Source organism: Hibiscus syriacus, unplaced genomic scaffold (assembly GCF_006381635.1).
Source record: "Hibiscus syriacus cultivar Baekdansim isolate YM2019G1 unplaced genomic scaffold, ASM638163v2 tig00110548_pilon, whole genome shotgun sequence".
Taxonomy (NCBI): domain Eukaryota; kingdom Viridiplantae; phylum Streptophyta; class Magnoliopsida; order Malvales; family Malvaceae; genus Hibiscus; species Hibiscus syriacus.
This window is the reverse complement of record NW_024062775.1, coordinates 5,980,921-6,000,919: the sequence shown is the minus strand read 5'-3', so window position 1 is coordinate 6,000,919 and position 19,999 is coordinate 5,980,921. Positions and strand designations below refer to the sequence as shown.

The 19,999-nt window shown below is 35.1% G+C and overlaps 4 protein-coding genes and 1 pseudogene across 5 annotated transcripts; 3 read left to right on the top strand and 2 right to left on the bottom strand.

The window, feature by feature from the left end:
• The first annotated feature begins 683 nt into the window (after positions 1-683).
• LOC120130691 (probable indole-3-pyruvate monooxygenase YUCCA5) lies at positions 684-1,791 on the top strand. Its single transcript, XM_039147875.1, has 2 exons — positions 684-881; positions 971-1,791. The coding sequence occupies exons 1-2, from the start codon at positions 684-686 to the stop codon at positions 1,568-1,570; spliced, it is 798 nt and encodes a 265-aa protein (XP_039003806.1). The 3' UTR covers positions 1,571-1,791.
• Positions 1,792-5,578: 3,787 nt separating this feature from the next.
• LOC120130773 (monothiol glutaredoxin-S10-like) lies at positions 5,579-8,758 on the top strand. The gene is made up of 6 exons (XM_039147932.1): positions 5,579-5,912; positions 6,057-6,130; positions 7,383-7,457; positions 7,969-7,995; positions 8,174-8,236; positions 8,624-8,758. Exons 1-6 carry the CDS (start codon positions 5,638-5,640, stop codon positions 8,671-8,673), a joined length of 564 nt encoding a protein of 187 aa, XP_039003863.1. The 5' UTR covers positions 5,579-5,637; the 3' UTR covers positions 8,674-8,758.
• A 132-nt stretch (positions 8,759-8,890) lies between these two features.
• LOC120130772 lies at positions 8,891-9,784 on the bottom strand (annotated as a pseudogene).
• An 856-nt stretch (positions 9,785-10,640) lies between these two features.
• On the top strand, positions 10,641-19,253 carry LOC120130771 (protein LOW PSII ACCUMULATION 1, chloroplastic-like). Of its 2 annotated transcripts, XM_039147931.1 has the most exons (5): positions 10,641-10,977; positions 11,129-11,701; positions 11,803-11,853; positions 12,009-12,157; positions 18,962-19,253. In XM_039147931.1, the coding sequence occupies exons 1-4, from the start codon at positions 10,769-10,771 to the stop codon at positions 12,148-12,150; spliced, it is 975 nt and encodes a 324-aa protein (XP_039003862.1). In that variant the 5' UTR covers positions 10,641-10,768; the 3' UTR covers positions 12,151-12,157; positions 18,962-19,253. The 2 variants fall into 2 exon arrangements, with proteins under 2 accessions (XP_039003862.1, XP_039003861.1); XM_039147930.1 differs by lacking the exon at positions 18,962-19,253 and having other exon boundaries at positions 10,642-10,977; positions 12,009-12,283.
• On the bottom strand, positions 13,193-13,987 carry LOC120130775 (photosystem I reaction center subunit IV B, chloroplastic-like). Its single transcript, XM_039147933.1, has 3 exons — positions 13,674-13,987; positions 13,429-13,494; positions 13,193-13,351 (listed from the first exon to the last, which is right to left on the bottom strand). The coding sequence occupies exons 1-3, from the start codon at positions 13,929-13,931 to the stop codon at positions 13,247-13,249; spliced, it is 429 nt and encodes a 142-aa protein (XP_039003864.1). The 5' UTR covers positions 13,932-13,987; the 3' UTR covers positions 13,193-13,246.
• Positions 19,254-19,999: the final 746 nt, after the last annotated feature.

The window sequence follows — 19,999 nt, the reverse complement described above, 5'->3', positions numbered from 1 at the left end:
AGTTGAAAAAAAAAACATTTTTAATGTGCTCATATAGATTTTTTTATAAGATTTGTTTTGTTGTTGTTTAGATGTGACTATTGTTATATTTTCTTACAATTTCCCTTATTATTATTTGTATTGTCCTATATCCGACTCAGAAAAATAATGATAGAAAAGTATTAGAGATTTCTGTATTTTTAAAAAAATCAATGTGATCCTCGTATTTTTTTTTCTTAATGTGTCCCTTAGAACATAAATCTAATGGGTCATTTGACCAATGTTTATCGTCGTTTGACCGTTACAATGTTGGCGTGATAGTTCACGATGTTGACTTGGCGATCCACGATACTGCCGTAACAATCCATCTGTCATGTTTGAGTACTAATTTAACTCATTTACCATGTTATTTGTCATGTTATCAACCACTGTGGACTGTCATTTTAGCATCATGAACTGTAAAGTCAACACTGTAACGGTCAACGACAAAAAAACATTGGTCAAAGGGTCACATTGAACTGAAAATGGATAATTTTGAGATCACAAAGCTATGAAATTGTTGCTTAGAAGCGTTAAACGGAAACGCACTGATTGAGGCTATTCTTGAGTTTCAAAACCGTGATTGGAATATTAAGGTTTTGTCAAGACCGTGTCGAACAAGGCCGAGTACATTTGCCGCTGGCTCGTGGTGGCCACCGGCGAGAATGCCGAGTGTGTTGTGCCGGATATCGAGGGATTGGAGAATTTCGGTGGTGAAGTCATCCATGCTTGTGAATACAAGTCCGGGGAAAAATTCGAGGGACAAAAAAGTACTTGTCGTCGGCTGCGGTAACTCCGGCATGGAACTTTCTCTTGATCTTTGTACCCAGGATGCTTCACCATCAATGGTGGTTCGCAGCTCGGTAAGTCATTAAAATTTCAAAGCATGCAGTACATGAACATGACAATGGAGATCAAATTCTAATGTTCTGTTTTTTTTTTCTTTTAACAGGTTCATGTATTGCCAAGAGAAGTATTCGGGAAATCGACATTCGAAATCACTGTTCCGATGATGAAATGGCTGCCCCTTTGGCTCGTTGACAAACTGATGTTGATTTTGTCTTGGTTGGTGCTTGGAAACGTTGAGAGATACGGGCTTAAACGCCCATCAATGGGACCACTAGAGCTCAAGAACATAAAAGGGAAGACCCCTGTATTGGACATTGGTGCATTGGAGAAAATCAAATCAGCTGACATCAAAGTTGTTCCCGGAATAAAGCGGTTCACGTATAAACAAGTCGAGCTCGTTAACGGCGAGAGGCTCGACATCGACTCGGTCGTATTGGCGACCGGATACCAAAGCAATGTTCCTTCATGGCTGCAGGAAGGTGACTTCTTTTGCAAGAAAGGGTTCCCAAAGGCACCATTCCCACATGGGTGGAAAGGGAATGGTGGATTATATGCAGTTGGGTTCACAAGGAGAGGGCTCTCTGGTGCTGCCTCGGATGCCGTTAGGATTGCACAAGATATTGGGAAGCTATGGAAAGATGAAACTAAGCAACACAAAAAGATTTCCATTGCTTGCCAAAGAAGATTCATGTCACAGTTCTAAACTCCCAATCCTCAGTGCAAAAAGAATAAAAATAAAAATAAAAAAATCTAAAAAACCCTAAACAAAACAGGTAGCACAGGCTGACAGAGCCCTCTCCAAAGGCACAAGTTTGATCCCTTTGGGCATTTTGTACACTGAGGATGATGAGGCTTTCGATTTTCTTTTTTCTTTTTGTAAAATTATAGTTTATTAACAAAGTTAAATGATATAGTTTCTTTCATAATTGATTGAGTCGAGTTAAGTCGGAGAGTACTATTATTTTTTTTAAACTTCGTTTGAAGTTTTTCGAGTATAATCGATTTATAAAATTTGAATAGCATATATCAGTTTGAATTTTTATTTAAATTTAATCATAATTATATACAACGTCATGGTATTGATTGGTTTCAGTTTAAATGGTTTTCCCTATTCATATACAAAATACACATATTTATTTATATTATTCTTTATATGTGTGATTAGATTGATAATGTTATTTTGTAAATCAAATATTATAAAAAATACATAATATATTTATGATTTAATTTTTAAAGAAGTGACTTTTAAGAAAATATTGATATAAATATAAAATAATCAAGAAATTGACGTGAACAAAAAAAATGTAAAGAATTACAGTTAGATGACTAAATTGAATAAAATAAAAAAATTACAAGATTAAATTAAGAAAAAAATATTATCATAAAGAAGAATTGAAATTTCACATGTAATCTAAGGTGTTTGGCGAATATTTGGTTTAAATTTAATAAAGAAATAAACTTAAAATAAAAGAATGATTGAAGGAACAAGAGAACGAGAGACATAATCACAAAATAATCAAACTCGAAAATTCAAACTCGAAATCTAAATATTTAATTTGAATAACTTAATATTAAAAAAATCAAAATTTTAAGTCGAACGAGTCAGAATCCACTTACGTTGTGTAAAATTATTTTAGTTTTACACATTTTTAAGATTATTGGATTGATGGAAATCAAAAACTGAGATTAACTCATTGTTTTTTTCAGTGAATATCTTCTCATTTTCTACTGTTAATCTCAGTTTTTAATTTCTCCCATCGAATGATCCTAAAAAGATGTAAAACTAAAAGAGTTTTATACATTATAATTGGATCTTGCCCCGGTATTCTAAGACTCGACCTTAAATACATTAGAAATACTCAATGTTCAAACCCCAAACTTAATAAAACTTTTGCATGTAGCAAGTGAATTAAGTTTAAGATTGTTGGAGCCTTTTTACTTGAATTATTTTCACCATACTTTATCAACCGACTCTCTTGTCAGTAGGACGGTAAATGAGATGAGACAAATCGTGAATTACCTTAGATCAATTCAGTCAAAGCTCGATAAATATTTTACTCGAATGGACTCGATTCGAGCTTGAGCTCGACTCGAATTCTTAACGAGCCGAAACGAGTTACTTTATACTCTACTCGAAAATATAATATATTAAGATTTTACCTTTTAAAAGATAAATTATTAATAATATTAACATTTATGTGTTGATTTTTTAAATGCAATATAAGGTTTCATTTATTTAAGGTTCAGGTTCGAGTTTGAGGTTTCAATCGAGTTAAGTTTAATATTTTTTCATTTTGAGTTTTTACGAGCTTCAATTTATGATTTTGAGTTCGAGTCGAGCTTGAAAATTTTAGGCTCGTGAGTTTTCGAGTCAAGTCGAACTCTATTTTAGAGTTTTCAAATCGAGTCCAGCTTAGCAATACTCAAACTCAACTCGACTCGACTCGTTTATAGCCCTATTTGTGAGTTACATGACATATATGCTTACAAATAGGCATCAAACAAGCTCTAAAATCAAGGAAAGGGCACAATTGATTCAATGATTTTACAGATTATGAAAGCTGCCCATGAGGGGTTGTAGGTCACATACTCACATGATCATGAGGAACGATGGAACTCAACTCAGATCCCACCACCACCTTCTTCTCTTATTTTGCCAAATTTACACTTAGATGTTTTCTGTAGACTGTAAAGCATATCCCACAACAGAGAACTGAGAACAATTCCGATATATTTCACAGAGTCTCTGACCGATTCGAATCATAAACCTGTTAGATATGCAATGAGCCATGGTGCTGTTCTACAACTTTTATTGTATAACCATAATCCAAATGATTAGCAGACAAAATTAGCCCACCTATGATTTTGGGCCAAAATTACCAGACTTGATGTGCTTGTGGGTCCAAATGATTTTGCTTCAGCGTAATGAACTAAGAAACCCCATCTTTGCTTAATATAGAGATACTACTAAATATTTCAAAAAAAGGTAAAATACACATGGTTTCTTCATACTTGATAATAGGATGTAATTTTATTAAGTTATTTGACAATTAAAAATTACAAAATAGTCTATCGACTATGAGATATCGTTTTGTTGAGTTCATCGACTATTAAAAATTACAAAATAATGATCTAACTATTCATATATTCCAAACTCCTCATTTTTTGTTAAAAGATTAACGGCCATCTGATCTGGATGTGCTGATTGTGATATGATAAAATTATATTTTAATGATGTATACAAGCACCAACTGTTGCTTTCAAGCACTGACTCTAAGATATAATGATTTAAGCACTGACTCCACACAATAATGTAAATAGAGACTCGATCCACAAAATACAACTCAAACAATTATAAGATCATATTTTTATCATATTCTAGACAAAAGGTTAACGTCCAACTCAAACGACCGTCATTTTTTTAACAAAAACGGACAAGTTTGAAACGTATGAATAATCGAGTGACATCTTACAATCAAAATATTGTTTTAGAACTTTTAAATTAAAAGACTTAACAAAACAACACCCCTTATTTAATAACCCTTTGTATAATTTATCCTTGATAAAATAACAAAAGGCAATTGGCTTATGATATAGAATTAACCCCAAAAGTTGGCATTTGGCTTATGATATAGAATTGGCCCCTTTCGGCTTTCTTCTAGACCATTTTGGTTGTGTAGTATTACACTACAATCCCAACAAAATCCCAAGGCCTGTCAACAAAAGAATTGACTCCTCCTGATTTGCATATTCTTTTAAGAATGTAATCACATGCACCTTTCACATGCCCTCCCCTCCCCAAATCAACATCATCCACTTCTCTTCTCAACAAACATCTTTCCTCATGTCTTTCTTTGTGGCAAAAGCGCTCCTAGGACAGGTTTAAGCTTCATCTTCCAAAGCAACTCTGTCAACTCCCTAAACTTCCTTTTCCCCTATGACTTCCCTGAGTACTCAACAAAGAACAGTTCATTGAATGCCTTGAATCATTTGCTAGGCATTTCGATATCAACCCAAAGCTCGATCAGTGAGTGCAGTCAATCAGATATGATGAAACCAGTGGTTTCTGTTCTGAAGGGTTAAGACAGCCGTCCCGAGCGGCTCGAACAAGGTGCTCGTGACGACGGTCTTGACCATTGGTCTCAGCATACCTAGCCGACTGCAGACACTCATTGAATTTTGGGTTGGTTTCGAAATGCTTAGGAATTGATTCAAGGTATTAAATGAACTGTTTCTTTGTCGGCTATTCAGGGAAGTCATCAGGGAAAGGTGGTTTGTTATAGAGTTGATAGAACTGCTTCGAAAGACGAAGCTTAAGCTTGACGAAAAACTCGACTTCGACCCGGTTGTTTTGGCAACCGGATACCGCAGCAATGTTCCTTCATGGCTTCAGGTGAGAAAATGTCGGAAAAAATGTCAGAAGAAGGGAATTTTGTTCTTAAATTTTGTATATATTTGACAAATAGTTGAATGATGTACAGGAAGGGAAAAAAATAAAAATTTATATACTAAAATAGATTAAAATTGATATTTTAAATAAATACTAAATGCATAGTTTATCTTAAGCTTTATATTGTAGGATGAAACGTACAAGAGCCCATTTTAGGCTCAACTTTTTCATTTGCAAGCAAACAACCAAAACCCAGCCCACACCCCCGGAACAATAAGAGCGAAACAAAATGAGTAAAATTCCAAAAATAGCTGCTTAAAAACTAGAGATCAACGATCAAAATCTCAACAAACAAACAAATTAACCAGAAATCAATAACCATGGCAATCACATATCATCTAGCAAAGCTGCGCTATGTTCATGTAGACCGTCCTGGGTCCTTCTCACACCCTCCATGCATAGAATTTCTTCATATTCAAAGCAGCAGAGCTTCGACATCAACCAGCTTGAGCTTGGGAATCTATGGCTGGACGAAGCAATGCAAACCCATGGTTGTCCGGAGCATGGCTTCCTCATTTGGTTCCAGGCTCGAGGAGAGAGTTAAGAAGACCGTGATTAGTAACCCAGTTGTTGTTTACTCCAAGACTTGGTGCTCGTGGGTTCAAATCTAATTCTCCTGATTTGTTCACGTTCTTTTTGTTGTTGGAAAATTTGAATAATTTTGGTATTTTTTTGTGTGAGTCGTACTTTTTATAGGGAGATTTGCGATGGGTTTTCTTTTTGTTTTCCTTGTTTGCAGGTATTCTTCGGAGGTGAAATCATTGTTCAAGAAACTTGGTGTGGAGCCTTTGGTCATTGAACTGGATGATTTGGGTTAGTCTTCGTTTCAAAAATTTTCTATTGTTATGTGATATGAATTTTATTTACTTTCCTTAGGCTACTTCATATTGTAAAATGTTTTACAGATACTATAGGGTCGTAAGCATGATTTTATGGTAGAGGCAAATTTTATAAAATTTACGGAATAGAAAATGGATTATCAATAGAAAATATAAAGAAAATTCCTAAATTACATACACCGATATTTGATTATCATCATGCCTACCCTTACATCAATTAAGTAAAAGGAAAGGTATTTCCTTATTGGTACCTAGAGTCCCACCTTTTTCACCCAAATGTGTACCTCCTTTGGTTCAAATTGAGGGAGGTGATCCCCGTTGAGAAAGCTTCGAGGTATGTGAGTATCCAAAAGACAGTTTATTTGATGTTGGGAGACGTCTGGATCCCGGCCACTAAAGATTCTATTTTCCTTTCTTGCTATTTTGGTTTGCTTTGACCATTTTTTTTGCAACTTTATTGGATTAATTGATGAAAAATGAGTTCTATTTTATATTTTGCTGAATTTGAGTTTGCCATATAGTTTAGAAATGCATTTTTCTTAATAAATGTGATTCATTGAAGATGGCTGAACGTTTGAATTGTGGGGAACCTCGTGAGTTTCTGACGGATGAACTATTATTCTTAGCAGAAACTCCATCTTTGCTTCTTGGCTTTGTCAAGTTGATTGATAAAACTGAGAGTGAGATGTTGGATGCAATGAGTACAAGTCATGCAAATTTTGAAAATATCAACTTTGAATTGTTATATTTTCTGCTTAATAATAGAAACAAACAATGAAGAATGGAGATTTGAGGGAAACTAAGTTCACCGTATAGATGAAGTTAATGAAATTTGAGTGTGTTTTGTTCTTCAGTACGCTTCTACAACCCATTGAAATAATGAAAGACTTGGATTCATAATCTCTTTTGGCTTTTTGTTGTAACCTTGAAAATTTTAACCAGTAAGATAACTAATCAGTTCAATAATTTTCAAGTCCTAGTTTGAAATCGTAACAATAAGTCACCGTTGATCACGCATCACCATGTGATACTTTCTCTTTGAAAAAATGATTGGGAAGCTGGAAACTGAGTTCATATAACATATATCCATCCTATTCAAAGGAACAGGATTTCTGGGTTGTAATTTATGTTTCCTTTCTCCAAATATCTCAAACTGGACTGTGCAGTCAGTTACTTTTCTTCTTAATATTGATGTTGCTTGTAATAAAGAGTTCTATCTTTTTCAGGCCCCCAAGGTCCCCAAGTGCAGAAGTTGCTGGAGCGGCTTACTGGGCAACACACTGTTCCAAATGTTTTTATTGGTAAGTTTATTGAATTAATATATACCTAACCAATATAGAACTCTGTTTGTAAAATGGTATGCATGGCTTATTGGTTTTATACGTATAAAATCCCTACCAGTCCATTTATTATCTTTAATGTTTACCATTCTATGAAAGGATGAAGTATAAGGCTGTCTTTTCAGGTTCGTTGTTACAAACAGAATGGAAGTTTATCATAGTCTAATAAGAAAATCAATATGAGCATCATGACTTGGCACTTGGCTTTTCTGTTTTATTTATTTATTTTTGGAAATTTTGAACATGGAATAATGAAACACAGTAGAAAGTAAGTTTGTTGGAGTTCTGGCTAAAAGAATCACTTATGAAAACGACCCTTTATTTGGTTATGATTCTAAAAGAAGTTGCATATACCGGAAAATTTTATTGCTTTTGGTGCCTGGCATGTTATACTTTTGAACTACAACCTTGGGAACTTTGTTTAAAGTGACCTGTTATGACTAATGCCCTAACCTTTATCTGTTTCACACAGGGGGTAAACACATTGGTGGCTGTACAGGTATAAGTGCATTTTCTTGTCATGAATGATACATCGGTTAAGACATTGGTGGCTGTACAGTTATTTTTGTTCTTTTTCCGTCTGAGTAACTTGGGTTTCCTTGGACATAGAGACACTTATTGTTGTTTAATTTGATTAAATATATCTTCAGTAATCGTCACTTCGTGTTCTATTGCAGATACTGTCAAACTTCATCGTAAAGGAGAACTGCAATCTTTGCTGTCAGAAGCTATTGCTAAAAGTAAGGAAAACTAGTTCACTTGATATGATTCTGTGACCAACTTTGGATCCTATTTCAAAGGCATGCTATTTCCCGTCTCTATAAGGGAAAATTTTCATTCTATTACATTTATTAACTTCGGAACCGCCTAAGTTATTGTTTAAAAATCTCTCCATTCAAACCATACATATTAAAATTATGAAACTCTCATGTTATCTCATGTGAAACCATGTTTGATAATGTGACCAGTTGGATTTAGCGATTCATGAATTTCTAGAAAAGAAGAAATGAATAAAAAATAATGTTAAGTACTTGGTAGCATTACTATGTTTAGTTGTAAATGGAGACTTTTTAGAATTTATCGTGTTTAAAGATTACTTTTTTTCGTTCCTCGTTCCGCATAAACAGGTAATAAGAAAAGAATTGACGAGGACTTCTCTTCCGATGACGGATATTGAGGTTAGGATGTCTCGAACGTATGATAATAATGCATTATCATTGCCTCGTAGGATTGAAACCGGGAAATGTTTTAAGGTTTGAGGATGGTGTGATTTTATATGCCTTTAAGATGGTCACCATGCAAAGCTTGGTGCAAGTGGGCATGTTTTGTCATTTGTGTTGTCTTTTTTGTCATTTGTGTTGTCTTTTGCATTATTGGCATCAAATGCATCATTGTTACAAATTGCAAAGTAATATCAAATGAAAATTTCACATTATAAAACAATAAAATAATATAATTCGGTTCGATTTCGTGGATTAAATTACTGTTCATGTGTCTCGTGGATGTCCAAGAAACATCTTTCATTTCTCTGTGTAATTTTGCAGCAATTGATCATGTTCAGGAAGGTTATTTTTTTATCACAGGATGAGGCCCGAAACGCTGAATCCATGCATGTAGTCGGGGGAACGTCTCGGCTTCGAGTATTTTGACGTCAACTATTTCTTCGATGACACCAAAAGAGGCTGCCATCCACCCCATGGCCAAATCCAACATCCCAATCTCTTCATCACCAAAATATCTCTTCTCGCCAAGCACTTGTTCTTCATAAATCTTTAGCAGCTCCGGCACTTCCTCGGCTGCCCTGTGTTCCTCCCCAACCCCAACGAAGAATGTCACGAACGGAGCTGCCTGCAAATTTCAGAATAAACAATGAATAATAATCGAAACCCGAATTTTTTTGGGTCAATTTATGTAGCCAAGACGAGTTCAGGATGAATTACCTTATCCTTGTCATCGAGGAAGTCGATCCAGAACCGTGCCATGGCCCTTTCATAAGGATCCTTGGGAAACAAAGGATGCTGAGGCCATGTCTCCCCAATGCATTCGAGAATAACAGCCGATTCCGCGATCGGTCTCCCATTGTGAACAAGAACTGGGATCTTCTTATGATTATACTTCAACAGCATATCACTCTTGTTAAATAAATCTTCACCTATGTAGTCTTACCCCACACCCTTGAGTTCCAGCGCCCATTGAACCCGGAAACCGTATGGACTAGGCCAAGACCCTAAAACCTTCACTTCTTCCATTTCCAGTTGAAATCTTTATATGCTTTTGCTTCCCTGCCATGTCAAAGCTCACGTATTTATAGACTTTCTCTTCTCATTGGCGGTCCATGTTTTGGCTTTGAAATTTCTTAGATCGCAGTTTTTTTTGACAAATAGCGAATATGCATGTTCCCATTATATTTCCCTGCTGCAATTTGTCAAATATCTTATGAAACGAAGACTTGTCAAACTACAACCCAACTTTAAGTGGATTACAATTTAACTCGAAATTGATGAATTTTGATTCGATCTGATTTGATAGTTTTCTTTTTTTTTTCAAAAAAAAAATCAGAGTCAAATTGGGTTTGAGTCAGATTTTATATAATATGAGATCGTGTTGGGTTCAGGCGGATGATAAAAATTTAACTCGAAAATGATGAATTTTGATTTGATCTGACTTTGATAAAGTCATCTTTTTTTAATAAAAAAACAGAGCCAGATTGGGTTTGAGTCAGGTTTTATATAGTGTGAGGTTGTGTTGGGTTCAATGAAGGGTGAAAAACCTTCGGACTTCAGGATAATAGTATATTTTTCATATAAATTTATGGATAATTACTATAATACTCACTCTTTATACTTTTTTAATCAGATCTTTATTTTACGTTGGGTTGAATCAAGTACATACTCTAAAAGTTCAAGTTAAATTAGGTTTACATAGACAAAATATACTCTTCGTGTCGGTTCAGGTTGAGGGCATATGTCTTTCAGAATGGTTTGAGTGGAGAATATATTTTTTTGGTCGAATTTATCAAAAATCCAACTTAATCGGACACGTTACCATCTTTATCAACTACGTTCAAGCTTCCATAAAAACGGGCTTGAACCCATAAAGATGGATCCATTCTGGTTCTGGTCCAAAAAATATCATGGGTAACTCACAATGACAGCAACAAGCAGGCGTGGCAGTTTATTGATCACATCTCTCCAGGGAACACCCATGTTAACTGTGGGTGACAAAAGAATGTAACGAACCAAACCAACAAAGCTCCAGGTAGCTGTCCGGCCATGGCTTCCATGGCACAATTTTGTTACATTTTTGGTCCCTCAAACCCTAGAGTAAAGCAAAGTAGTTTCAGATTTTGTTTCCAAAGTCCCGTTTATAGAAAGAATGCACTCTCTTCAATCAGTACAAGTTTTCATGCAAAGCCACCATTGCTGTCTTCTTCCATCGTTTGTTCAGCTACTAATAAGCCCTCTTCCTCCTCAGAAATCAGGTTCTCTTCCCGGTTCTCTCTCATTAATTGTGTTCTTAATTGTATGCTTTTGATTTTTTACTTGGTTTTTTTTGTTATTGAATGCTTTTGGTTATTAGGTTTTGCTTTGAAATTGAGGCTTGAAATGAATTTATTTGCTTGCTGTTCTTAGTTCTGATGCCAGGATAAGGAGTGAAGTTCTATCTCCCTTTCGGTCTCTGCGGATGTTCTTTTACCTGGCGTTCATCGCAAGCGGTGCGTTGGGAGGATTAATTGCAACCACACAGTTAATTGCTTCCCTCACCAATCCGGCGAGATCATCCGAAGTCTCCGATAATTTAACGAGTCTCGGCATCGACGTCGGAGCGGTGTCTGTCTTTGCGTTTTTGTATTTCAGGGAGAACACTGCCAAGAACCAGCAACTAGCCAGGCTATCGAGAGAAGAAAGCCTTTCCAATCTTAAGCTCCGGGTGAATGAAAATAAGATCCTTCCGGTCAGCAGTTTGAGAGGAATTGCTCGTCTCGTGATATGTTCCGGCCCTGGATCGTTCGTCCTAGAGTCATTTAAACTTAGTGAGCCATTCACTGAGAGGCTTCTTGAAAGAGGGGTCCTGGTGGTTCCTTTCGTTACTGATGGGAATTCGCCTAGTTTCGAATTCGATGAGAGTGAAGACATGAAGGATATCACTGCAAAAAGAAAGAAGCTTTGGCAGTTGAACCCGGTTTTTGTGTCTGAGTGGAACGAGTAAGATTATGTTTTGAACGATGCAATGATCGATTTATGTTTGTAGCTCTCATGTTCTCTCTGCCTTATCTGATATACATTTGTTTGAACTTCAAATACAGGTGGTTGAATGAACAAAAGAAGTTGGCTGGTGTTTCCCCTGAATCTCCTGTGTAAGAGTTCCTCCACCTTACTATATTCTTGTCATTCGATGATACCGGAACATAAAACGACATGCCTTCTATGACCTTTCGAACAAAGGCTTAGAAAATCATCGATAGAAATACCCGTGCTAGTCAAATTTACTTGTGTGGTGTTCATTATACAGCTATTTATCTCTGCGCTTGGATGGTCGGGTGCGAGGAAGTGGCATTGGTTACCCTCCTTGGAATGCTTTTGTTGCTCAGTTGCCACCGGTGAAGGGACTATGGTCAGGTCTTCTCGATGGAATGGATGGAAGAGTTCTTTGAAAGGAAGGTTAGTTTACCTTCTATATGATTCAACTTTTTAGATTTTCATACAGTTGCAGTATGTACTAATTTATTCTTTAATTAACAGACACTTATATATATAGTTCATATTATAATTGAATTCAGTTTAAGATGATTCGGGTTTAGTTTCTTGTCGAGTTTTTGTTCAACATGATAAAACAAAGATATTATGAATTATTCTTGTTAAAACAATGGAATAGTTTGCAGTATTATCTTAATGTTGTTATTTTTTGCCTCCTCTAAATCTCTATTTACTGAGTTTAGTTGTGACAACACCGATCATTTTCCGGGAACGGTTTCCTCCTCGTAAAACTACACAAAACAGAAAAAAAAAGGAAGGGTTCGTATCTTTGATTGTGATCTTTTTCTTGATTAACTGAGAATACAATTTGAATAGCTACTGTGAAGCTTTCTAAATGTTACATTTTTCTCTTTGGTCTCATCTTATGTTCTTGCTCATGTAATGACCAAGGAATATAGGACCGGTCGCAAATGCGAACAGTTGACCTACATCAGGTTAATTAACAATTTCGGCTTCCTTTTCCTTTAGTCTAGTCCTTTAATACAGATCTTACAGATTTCTGCCTCATCTCTATCCCAAGAGGAACCGAGATATACTGCCTGCGGTAGTTAGTTTAGTAGTTATGGTTACATCGTGTAATGCCATGATTCGGAGGGGACTCTGCTGTTATGATAATAAAACGAATCTAACAGGTTTTTTGATCGAATTTACATCGATCCGAACCGGAATTTTTGTTCAAACATTGTTTAGGACCAAAGGTTTATATGCACTCAAAACCGAGTCTGGCTGGTGCTCTGTTCTTATACATTTGTTAAACTGCTAGCTTTGAGATCCGACATGATGCATCTTCAAAGCAGTATTGACAATAGGCACTAAGGATTCAATCCACTGACCCAGAAAAACATTTCTTAACCATGCTAAGGATTATATTATCCGAAAATATGGCACATCTTCGAATATATAAATGTCGAACATATTACAAACATGCATGCATACACACATACATACATAGGATCACTGAAAACTAAAAATATGACAAAATGGAACAGTGACTCATTTAACTTCTTCAATCTCATCCAGAGCGTAGTTGTTGGTGGATACATTGGCGTAATTCACTTTGTTGAATCGAACCACAACCGGGTACCGAGTCTTGGGATCCTGCACCAAAAATGGAGGTAAGATTAGATCGTTTTCTCGTAGAATCATATGCACATGGGGAAAGAACAAAGAGTGACCTGGTCAACTGTCACAACTGATCCATAGCTGTTGTACCAGTAGGACTCGTTCCTTAGAATCTTCACCTATGACATCAAAAACCAATTCAAAACCTATAGCAAAGGCCAAACACTCGATCAACGCTAACCTCAGATCGATCTGAAATAAGCCCTAAACTCGTAATGATCTGAAATAAAGATACAACAATGCTATATTTGTGTTTAAGCTATCAGACATGCCATATATGAAGTTGGAGGTGGCTAACCTTGGCGCCTCTTTTTGGTCCAATTGGAGGTGGCTTAGGCTTGGGGGCCTCGCCGCCTTCCGGTACTGTAACGGTGGTTGCTGGGGTTGGGGACGGTGGCGAAGCCTCCTCCTCAGCTGCCCTCACAACAAGTCTTGAATTGTTGTTGCTCTTTGAAGGGAAAAACACCATGTTAGTGGTGGTCTTGGAAGTTGCTGAGGTTGGAACATTGGGTGTAAGCACGAACCTTGAAGCAGCCGATGCCATGCTGCTAGCCATGTCTCTTGATCTTTTGGAGGAAGAATTGTTAAAGAGGGATTGAGAGGCGTTGGATGAATAGGATTTTCCTTGTTTTTTCTTTGGCCCCCAGAATTATCTGATCTTGAGAAACTGGGACTAAATCGTTTCCTCCACTAGGGAACTGCCACGTATGCACCATATCTCTTTTGCATGTATAATATGATCGCAACTCATCCTTTCACCACATATAAATATACCCATGCCACAGGCCTTTTATCTGCTATAAATATAATATCTCTTAAACTGATTTTTGGATTAAATAATATAATAAAGATTAGGGATGCGCATGGGTCGGGTTTTTGGTCCATCCGGTCTGACCCGAGAACAAGGAATCCTCCACCAGAGACCCGACCCGACCAAAATAAGATTTCACCTTAAACCCGACCCGACCCAAATATCACATTTAAAAAACACGACCTGACCCAACCCGAACTCTATTTTTTTTAAAAAAATCTGACCCGATTAAGTCGGGTCGAAACTTGTCGGGTTCGAGTCTCATGCCCATCCCTAATAAAGATATTAAAATTATTAAAAGAACAATATTTGATGAATTGGTGATGTATGTTCATACATTATTAATAAATTAAATATTAAAATAAATTTATTTTTGTAATGTATTATTATCTGATTCATTATAATATAAAATCATACATTGTTGCATTAGATATTCATCTATTATTAAACTAAAAAATGTGTTAGAGTGAAGATATCCTTAATTCAACGTAAACTTACATAATACATGGATCAAAATTAATTCGAAATATGAATTTTAAAATATGTTCAAATCTTCTTATATTTATTAGTTATTATATTATTTTGTATTTTAATATTTATTAGTTAAATGTATTTATTAAAAAATTTAATATAAATAATAAATATTTTTTAATATTAATATTATAATATTATATATTTAATTATCACATAATTTAAATATGATTATCATATAATTAATATATAATATAAAAATTAATATATTATATAATCTTAAGACATATCAATATAGGTGAACATGATTTGAATTTAACTTTAGTTTATATTTTTTATCTCAAATATATTTACCAATATAATAGTTTTCTTAAATATTATTTGTTTTTATTTTCTTAAAATTGTAATTTTTTATAATTATTTTATATAAATATAGTTTTAATATATAAGTAAAAGGTTATGTAAAATTTATTTTCTTCCAAAAAATATATAGAAATAAACTATTTTATGGATGTATGGTGCACTCCTTCTCAGGCGCCAAAACTTCAGTTTCTTTCCCCAAACAACGGTCATAGTTCATCACTAGTCTCAGTTTCTCAATCCAATCATCATCCAAACAAACGCTAGGGTTTTTGGTTTTAACCAATCCCAGGTATCCAATAACAAAAGAAAGAACTTAGATCAAAATGAAGAGATCTCACGAAATTTACCCCTGAAGATCAGTATCCAATTCGAATTTCATCTCCTGCAGCTCAGCCCAAAGTTAGGAGCTCCTAACCCTATCCGATTCCCGATCAAATCGAGGTTGTTTTCCCCCTGTTATTTGTTTCCCATTGATTCATTTATTAAACGAAGGTAGAGTCTAATTTGAGCTTCTCTGGATCTTCTTTTTCAAATTCGAGCTCGCCCTGTTTAATTCTCTACCAGCTCTTGTTCGAGTAGACAGAAAATATGTTCCTGGATAATTTCCTTCTAAACGCCTAATTTAATGGAATTCAATTAGATTACCTGTTCTTTTCCTTTTTGCTTGCACATGTGTACTAAGCGTTTACAGAATTTTGTTTTTACAATGGTTCCTAAACTTCTGAATTTACGTTTTTCAAGAAACTGAAGAAAGATGCGGGCCAAAAGATTTGATTTGCATTCAATGATTTAAGTCAGGTATTGCCCTTTAACAGAAATTGACTGATATCACATTCATTTCGTTCGGTACATTAAATTCCTTGTTTCTCGCTTAACAATTATGATATTTTCCTCCTTGCTCGGCAGAGGGGACTAGAATAGTTAGGAACCTCTCTATGTCCTCAGAAGGGACCAACATTACTAAAAATCGATCAGGACTTTGGGTCCCCGTCTGTCAGAAATGCTAGCTCAAAGTAATTGGGGTCGCAGTCGACCACTGAAAAAGTGGTCTCTAAGGACTCAAGATCACCGTTGCCCATTAACAATGTGACAGCTATCAACTTAGATTCATTTCCCTCCGGTTGACAGAGCAGTGAATAATTCGGGTATGCGCTGTAAAGTGGATTCTTTGGTTCTTGTTTGCATCAATCTCTTGTTTCACTGACTGATATATTTATATTTTAACAACTGCTGTGTAGTTGTGCTTCGATAATTATCATTTGGGCTAGTCATTTGTTACCCTATTAATGTATAGGGGTGTATTTGCAGTTCATTAATGTACATATTAGTCTATGACATTAAAGTTTTGTTCATAAATCATAGTTCTATTTTGAATCTTCGTACTTCTTTGAGTATTGTCCTGGTATCAATCCAAAGTTCCCAACTTTTATTGTCCATGATCAATCCTCAGTTGAAACTCTTAAGTTAAATTTCTCATGTACAGTCCCCACGAAGCCAAAATTGTGAAGTTTTTCTTTCAAGAAGGTTGTTGACAGAGGTAAATTTGAAGACTGCGTTTTCAGCTGTTGAGCCTATATTCAGTGTAGAAGATTGGCTAGAGCATCATAGTGACTACAAGAAACCAGGAGGTGGAAATACTTTTACAATACTTTTTACTGAAAATGGATATAGGGCAATGCTGCATATTTGACCTTGGATTTTCAAACTGTATAGAAAAAACACACGAAAATGTCATCTGCTGTTTGAAATTATATTAGTCATTTGCTAAAACTTCATGAAACAAAATCAAGTAGTTTCAACTTTCAGGATCTTATTCTGATCAAACGGAATTATTTTCCTAGAAAGAGGCAGAACCTCCGTCAATGGGCTGGTAACTCATTTCTTGAGATAGAGGAACTCCATTCCAAGGGGTTAGACTTGTCAAGTTGTCATTACAAAAGTTTAATTTCATTTGTTCACAATTCATATCATGCACTGAGTAGATGTTCTTTCAGGTATGATGTCATTTCAATGCTCCCTAGTCGTCTTTTTCCTTGGAGCAATGAGAAGAATGTATGTTCTTGCAACTTTTTGCATTATATGGATTCTTCTGTTAATTTTATGACAATATTGAAAAAGAGAAAAAAATGGTTTTTGCATGGTTACAGAAGTGTGGCGTCTTCACCATTGGAGAGCACTACCAAATCTGAGTTATTTGGCTGCCCCAAGTCTGATATTCCTACCAAGAAACTTGATAGGTTGCCAACAAGGAAAATCTTTGAAGTTCAAGATACACCGTCATATTTGGAAAATGGACATATCATCTTATCGGTCAGAATCAGACATATCACATGTCGAGGGAAACCATCATCTCTAATATCGACTCTACAGCCTATAACAATCACAGTGCTCTTCAAAAGAATTTGGAGTTACCTACCTGCAAACTAAGAGAGAGAAAACTGACCTCCTTCACTGATGGTGACTCAACTTTTGGCTTTCTATTTGAGAGACATGGATCTTTTCTACCATTTATTTCTTCCAAAGAGCCAGATAATTTGCATGACCCAAATGGATCTTTACCTGCAAGAGAAACTCTTTTGCCACTGCTTGAATGGGATTCCTTCAGTGGTACATCTTACTGGTCAAACAGGTCGAGAGAGACTGTGCTCTCTAATATCTATCTCCTCTGTATAACAACTATCACACTCTTCAAAATAATTTAGACTCGTCTACCTACGAGCTAAGATAGAGAAATCCCATCTCTTGCATTGAAGGTGACTCTACTGTTGGCTTTCTATCTATGAGACATGGATCTTTTCTATCATTCAGTTCTTTCTAAAAGCCTGATGATTCGTATGATCCAACTAGATCTTTGCCTGGAAGAGAGCCACACTTTCCACTGCTTGAATGGGATTCTATAAACATGAATAAAAGGACTAGTTATCAGAATACAAATTGGACATGCTACATTGAACTTTCTTAGTGAAGATGAATCTGAGAGTTCATTTGGTGGGTACACATTATAGAAGCCTTATAAACTGCAATGAAGACATGCTAGACATCCATGACCAGCGATCTTTCTATTTCCAATATCTCGGGACAAAGATCAGGTGAATCCCTTTCCTTTAAATCCAGCCTGGGTTAAAGAACATATGATATACTAGTCATATTCAAGTCAAATATCCCTTTGATGTGGTCCTTGCTTTTTTACCATGTCCACATGCTTTTGAAGCCTAAATGATGCATCGATGCTGCTGTCTTTCACTCGTTGGCCAACAAACGCAGTGGCTAATTTTTTTAGTGAATTTAAACCATATTGAAGTTTTAGGTGGATGGAGTTCCTCTAGTCATCTGACAGTAATGCATAGTTGCATACCATGAAAATCATAGGGTATTCAAGGTGGTTGCATCTTTCTTAGATCTCATATTCGGACCATGAAAATCATGAAGATAACCAATGAGTTTTTTTTTCTAGTAATTACATGTGACCCAGGAATCAATGGCATCGTTAAAACTTGCTCCAACCACATGGCCATATTCATTCGTCGCAGAAAATGCAGGTCGCAGACAAAAATAAGAGAAAACTCGGAATCTTACACCTTAATGGTGGCAGTTTCTCCGGTTGATTACCCAGGACATATTTTGAGGCAAGAATCAATGATGCATCATGATAAGTAGAATTCTAGGAAGGGGAAAAACATAGTTGTTGCAGTTGATGTTAATTCCATTAGTTAGTATGAAATCTTAAAGCAGGTTCTGATAATTTCTTATTCTCTCAATTCTCTCTATCTGTGTGTGTATGTATGTATGTATGTACAGTCATTGTTTTTAAAATCATCATAACATGATGTTACATACTTTAAGTCATTGTTTTGCATTATAGTACTTCACGTCATTGATATTGAGTTATTGGCCATAATGTTTATACGACGGCACTGAAAATTTATTATTTTCTTTGACAGGGTTTTAATAGGGCAGAGAGACAGAACATTGATGAATCTTAATTCTTAGCAGCTGAACTAGTCTGGCATTTACTAAATGTGGCACAGCAACTAGCAGTAAGAATTTTGCTAGAAATATCGTTGCCCATTATTTGTTCATTAACTGTATGGTAAATAAAAGGGGAAAACATAAGCATTAAAGCCCAAAAATCTTTCTAGGTACACTACCCAGTTCCACTTCCCAAGTATCCATAAACAAAAGGTGATTTTGTACCTGCCAGGCTGCCAAGTTTGCCTGCCATTGGCAAATCAATAAAATAGTTTGGGTAAATTATGTTTTAGTATCTAAACTTTTAATTTTTTTAAAATCAAACATAACGTTTAGTTTTTATTTCATTTTGTTACCTCGCCATTAAAAATATAACGGCTACATTTTTATGGATAAATTACATCATTCATCCCTTAGCTATCTTTCTACTCTTATTTTGGTACTAAAGTTTAATTTTTTTAACTAAACTTTCAAATTGTTCTTTTTTTAATCATCCTAATTTATTTATTAATAATTTCTGAGAAATTACATTTTTTATTTTAGTAATTTATAATTAAAAATAAAAAAATAAATTTGAAAATTAGAGTGATTGAATTTGGAGTAATTTTAAAGTTAAGTAACTAAATTAAAAAATTTAAACTATAGTAACCAAAATAGGAGCGAGAAGATAGTTGAGTGATAAATGATATAATTTACATATAAAAATGTGTCACATGCAAATCGTTAGGTTTTTAATTTTGAAGTACTAAAACGAAATAAAAATTAAACGTTATGTGCGATTTAAAAAATGAAAGTTTAAGTACTAAAACATACTTAAATTGATAGTTTAGGTCTAAACATGTAATTTACCCAAAAAGTTTTAAATACTATATAAAGTGAGTTTCCAAGTGAAATAATTTTGATTCGATTGAATTTTTAGAAAAAATGTAACAAATATATTTAAATTATTGAAAATTAATAGATTTTATAAAAATAGGAAAAATGAAATGAAAATTGTAAAAATATACAAA

Coding starts and splice junctions, on each gene's coding strand:
- LOC120130691 (XM_039147875.1), top strand. CDS start 684: ATGCCGAGTGTGTTGTGCCGGATATCGAGGGATTGGAGAATTTCGGTG. Junction 882..970: donor CAATGGTGGTTCGCAGCTCG/GTAAGTCATTAA, acceptor TTCTTTTAACAG/GTTCATGTATTGCCAAGAGA.
- LOC120130773 (XM_039147932.1), top strand. CDS start 5,638: ATGGCAATCACATATCATCTAGCAAAGCTGCGCTATGTTCATGTAGAC. Junction 5,913..6,056: donor TACTCCAAGACTTGGTGCTC/GTGGGTTCAAAT, acceptor CCTTGTTTGCAG/GTATTCTTCGGAGGTGAAAT. Junction 8,237..8,623: donor GTCAGAAGCTATTGCTAAAA/GTAAGGAAAACT, acceptor CCGCATAAACAG/GTAATAAGAAAAGAATTGAC.
- LOC120130771 (XM_039147931.1), top strand. CDS start 10,769: ATGGCTTCCATGGCACAATTTTGTTACATTTTTGGTCCCTCAAACCCT. Junction 10,978..11,128: donor TCTTCCTCCTCAGAAATCAG/GTTCTCTTCCCG, acceptor TGCTGTTCTTAG/TTCTGATGCCAGGATAAGGA. Junction 11,702..11,802: donor TTTGTGTCTGAGTGGAACGA/GTAAGATTATGT, acceptor CTTCAAATACAG/GTGGTTGAATGAACAAAAGA.
- LOC120130775 (XM_039147933.1), bottom strand. CDS start 13,931: ATGGCTAGCAGCATGGCATCGGCTGCTTCAAGGTTCGTGCTTACACCC. Junction 13,495..13,673: donor GACCAAAAAGAGGCGCCAAG/GTTAGCCACCTC, acceptor TTGATGTCATAG/GTGAAGATTCTAAGGAACGA. Junction 13,352..13,428: donor CAGTTGTGACAGTTGACCAG/GTCACTCTTTGT, acceptor TTTTTGGTGCAG/GATCCCAAGACTCGGTACCC.